General features: G+C 39.3%; 1 protein-coding gene across 2 annotated transcripts in view; it reads left to right on the top strand.

Annotated features, from left to right (window-relative positions):
- LOC113227253 (homeobox protein orthopedia-like) overlaps window positions 1-2,522 on the top strand; it is a 42,957-nt gene extending 40,435 nt beyond the window's left edge. For both annotated transcript variants that reach the window (XM_026460150.1, XM_026460149.1), the window contains exons 5-8: window positions 450-612; window positions 973-1,122; window positions 1,513-1,638; window positions 1,700-2,522. In XM_026460150.1, coding sequence (XP_026315935.1) covers window positions 450-612; window positions 973-1,122; window positions 1,513-1,638; window positions 1,700-1,830 — 570 coding nt within the window. In that variant the 3' untranslated portion in view covers window positions 1,831-2,522. The remainder of the gene's footprint in view (window positions 1-449; window positions 613-972; window positions 1,123-1,512; window positions 1,639-1,699) is intronic.
- The last annotated feature ends 2,121 nt before the right edge of the window (window positions 2,523-4,643 follow it).

The following is a 4,643-nucleotide window of genomic DNA, read 5'->3' as shown; positions in this document are numbered from 1 at the left end:
ATTTATTTATTTATTTATTTATTTATTTATTTATTTATTTATTTATTCATTGCTTTATGTGGTTAAACGGGGGTGTAACATAATAGTTTTCCAGCACATAAACCCTGTAAGGGCACTACAATGGTTATAACTTAATTAATTATTCATTTTACACAAATGCATTTTCATTAATTATTACAATTTATTACAATTATGAAATATATATTTAAATTATTACTTGGTCCAACATATACCCTGTGAGGGCACTGCAATTACTTACTTACTTCTATATCTAATCATGTATCTCTTACAATGTTCAGATTGAAACAGTAACTTGCTCTCCCTCGCTCTATCTAAACGCGCGGCAGAATTACGAGTTATCATTAACAGAGCTTGTCTAAATTAACGCCCGTGAATAATTTTTTGTAATATTATTAGCGATTTGATGAAAAAATGTTCTTCTTCCTCAGGTGTGGTTCCAGAACCGTCGCGCGAAGTGGAAGAAACGCAAGAAGAGCACCAATGTGTTCCGATCGCCTGGGGCGCTGTTGCCCTCGCATGGGCTGCCACCATTCGGCGGGGACGTTTGTAGTCCTGGTGTGTTCGGGGACCGGCCCTGGTCTATGCCAGCCGGTAAGTATTTTTTTCTTTAAAATATCATAAAAATCATAAAATATCTTTTTTTCTTTTTTTATAATATTAAGCCACGGGATGAACAAGTTGTGCACCTGATGGTAAGTTACACCCTGTCCATAAGAGGTGCAGTGCCACTCAGAGAATCTGAACGGTACTGCTACTGCGCCCGTCACCCTGAGGCATAAGTTGACAAGTCCCATGTGCCTGTAATTTCACCAGCATCCTTTACCCTTCGAAACCGGAACACAGTAATGCTGACATTACTGCTTGGCGGCAGAAATAGACAAGGTGGCAGTACTTTGAGTATCTCCTACCAAGGTTATATATCGTCACTAAAGAAATTTATTTCCATTGCAGGTCTAGGTCAGCTATCGCAAGGTGGCGTGTCGATGGGCGGTTTCGGCGCTGGCGGTCTTCCCCAGCTGGCCGCAGACCTCAACCCGGCGCTACCCATCAGCTCCGTCGCCTCGCAGTCCTACCAGACTCATTACCCGCTCAACTCGCTCGGTGAGTTCGTGGTGACTTTGTTGCTATCGAAGGCAAAAGTCGCTGCTTTTTGATCCTGTGTTGCATTTTCAGTCAGTAGCGTGAGACGTTGAAACGGATCACAGGCTTGATGGTGTAGGATTTTAAATCGGAAGGATACGAAGCGGCATCTGCTTCGGGACATTCGCGTTAACGGTAAATAGGGATGAACGTGAACGAACAATGATCGTATACGAACGCTAACAATCATTTATTTCAGAACTGATCCGTAAACGATCAGTAAACTACAGAACGCCGAGGTCTGGGAATTTAGATTGAACATGTATTAAGGCGACAGAGACTCCTCTCGGAGGCGGTTCGGCCCGGCACGAGGACGCGTCGATGCGGCACTACAAGATTGTCTGACTGCAGGAGACACGATGATGTCGTACTGCAACAACATCGGCGGGCAGCAGGGCGGCGGGCCGCTGGAGGGCTCGCCCACGCCGCCGCACATGGCGCACTGCGCGAACAACAACGCGTCGCCCACGGCCGCAGGTGAGTGTCCCCGCGCGAGGCGGCGCCGGCGCCGGCCGCCGCCTCACGCTCCGCGGCGCAGGCGCGGACGGCGAGGACGACGTGTGGCGCGGCCACAGCATCGCCGCGCTGCGGCGCCGCGCCTCCGAGCTGTCGGCCGCCATCCCGCCCTACCTGCAGCTCAACTACGACGCGCACAGCCCCGTCTACTGACCGCCGCCCGCGCAGCACCACTAGCCTCCGACCGCCGCCGCAGCCGAGCCCCGCAGGCCTCCGCGAAGGGCGTCGGTCCCGTTGGCGACCGGGCCCCCGTTTCCTCGAGGATCGCTCTGCAGTCCTGCCGCAACTGTCCAGTGGCAGTTCCCCGTTTGAAGCCGTTGAGAACTTTGAAAGAAGTGTCATCTCCGACTGTTAATGTCACAGATTTGTTTCTCTCGTAAAGAAGTATCGGTCGTCATTCGCGTTGGAATGACGGCCTGGACTGACTATCCCTAACAATTTTTGGCCTTTCATTGAAATTGCGAAAACTCCGTATTTTGGTTGTGCAACTTTGTCTCTCCTAATGGTAACTTTACGCATCCAGGATAGTGACTAAAAAATATAGAGTTCCATTAAATTTGTGAGCTGTATCAAGAATACATGTATACGCGTACGTACAATAAAAACATAGTTATGGTTAGTATAAGCTATTTATTCGTAAGTATATAAAGTATTAATTAGTACGTAACTAGAATTGTAATGACGTACTTACGAAGTTCGCTGTATACCATTATTCTAGGAGATTTTTTATTTGTCAAAATAATCTTACAAGACTATTGCTACGATAGGATTGCTAAAAAAAAGATCCAAAATTATTTTTTATTCCAAAAGAAAATCGTAGATTTTTCCTGTTAGGTCAAAAACATCCCGAAAAATACATTATTTTTTTAATTTTTACATAGGTAAAGCTTAAATATGGGAGACACGAGTTCAAACTAGGTAAATATTTCCGGCTCCCTCTCTCGGTGAAAAAATTCATACAGGTAAACGAAAATATATAAACATTTGGTACAAAATTAATTAGAAATAAAACTCCTACCGTTTACCTTGTCTTACCAATCTAGAGTCGTGAGAGGTAGGAGGTGACCGTAAGTACAATTATATATGCATTAACGAGTTAAAAGGCAAGCAAGCTCAAGCAACGACTTAAGAATTAGTTTGCGGTGAATGTATATTTTTCAGGCAGAGTAGTTTTTGGTGATAATGTTGCATTCTGTTAACGTATACGGTAATGGCTACATCAGCGTATGCGCCTTTCCTTATTAGTAAGGTTGAGACATTCCACCATTTTACTGTAGACTTATTGTTCTAGAATAAAATCTATAAAACGATCTTCCTTTTGGTTAGGACGGTTTTATAATAAAAATAGTGTTTCAAAAGTATACGAACTTGTATATTATTTTCTTGGAGCACGTTGTGTCCTCTATCGCTTGAAAATATGGAGCTTAACAATAATTTTTAGAATTTATTTCAAATGTTCGGAAGACGCTTTTATTTTATATTTTTCTTAAATTGTAAAATAATTCCTGCTATGCAATAATGTGCTTATATTAACGATTCTGTGCTTCGGAAAAGAAAAGATTTTTTTTCAAAGCATCATTTTAATACATGATATTAATTTTCGTAAATGTATGTTTTGGTCTATAGCTTTTTATAAACTGTAGTTTATAATGAAAGTATTCGACGTGAAGAGTCGTCATCCAAAGTATACTTTGTCTAAACCAATGTATAGTTAGGTATTAAAATAAATAATGTTTGGAAACTGGCGGCCACTGCATTTTGTTCGTTATTTTTAATTAAATGTGGTTGAAAGTTCCTAATTACTTTTTGTAGATTTCAGTCCCGAAGCGTCAAGAACTCTTTATAATTTTCAGTTTCAAGGAAATATTATTTTAGGTAATTTGTATTTTCATATATTATTTTTAACATTTTAATCGCAATACATTAGGTATATTTGTGAACAGCAAGCTGCTTCCGTCCGTTACTTTAATGTGATTTATTTTACGTATTTAAGAACTTCGGGACTATCGTTGCAATCTTGGACTAAACATAGAACCTAGGTCATATTTTTATGTTTATAAGTAGACATTTCAATTTTAAAACACCAAAGTCGTTTGTATAATTTTGCTCCAAGTTCTTAATAATAACTTTGCAATATCGGAAGAACAATAAAAAATGTTCTTTAATAATAAATAAAAATCTCCATTGCTATTCTGAATTTCTCGATTAGTGTTCGTGTTTATAGTTTTCTAATGTTTCAGTGTAAGTAAAGGACTGAGTGAACAACCTAGCATTATTATTAAAATATTAAAATTGAAAATAATAAATTGAGATACGATTCGCTCGCCCTGTGTATGTATAGCCTACGTCTAGTTACTATAGAATAAGTATTATACATACTTACATAAATAAATAAAATAGACCATTGTTCATTGGCTGTGTTTGATTTTAGACAAATTCCTTTTTCCTTGTCCAAAAGAATGATTGTTAAAACTGTTGTCGTTTGGTATGCACATTTCTCACAACACGTTGCTTTTATAGAATTAAAAAAAAAACCAAAGAAGTAGATACTTATCTCCATATTTACCTACAGATCGTACTCTGAAAAGGTAAAAATTCCGCCTTTATATCTAGGTGGCGGTGATCAATAGCTAGGAAGTAGTTTATGTCATGTAAATGGCCGTGGATATCAATTAATTCCTCTTTCTTTTTGAATTACTAGCAGTTGGTTTTTTTCTTTGTAATGTTATTTAAATATTGAACGTGAGCTAAGATTATTTTCTGAACTTTGGCAGATATCAACAGATGGTATGTTAAATCTAATTTATATAAATTACCGCTTATGAGTAGACATGTTAGACAGCTCTAATCCTAAACAAAATAAGAATTGCCGGCAGTATCCATAAATATCTATGAAATAAGCGCCATCTAGTTGATTTGTTTGTTATCACTAAAAATTAGAGTAATTTTGAGGGAATTGTATAGGG

Source organism: Hyposmocoma kahamanoa, unplaced genomic scaffold (assembly GCF_003589595.1).
Source record: "Hyposmocoma kahamanoa isolate Upper Pololo Valley unplaced genomic scaffold, ASM358959v1 204, whole genome shotgun sequence".
Taxonomy (NCBI): Eukaryota; Metazoa; Arthropoda; class Insecta; order Lepidoptera; family Cosmopterigidae; genus Hyposmocoma; species Hyposmocoma kahamanoa.
Note: the sequence above shows the minus strand (reverse complement) of the source record. Positions and strands in the feature narration are given on the sequence as shown.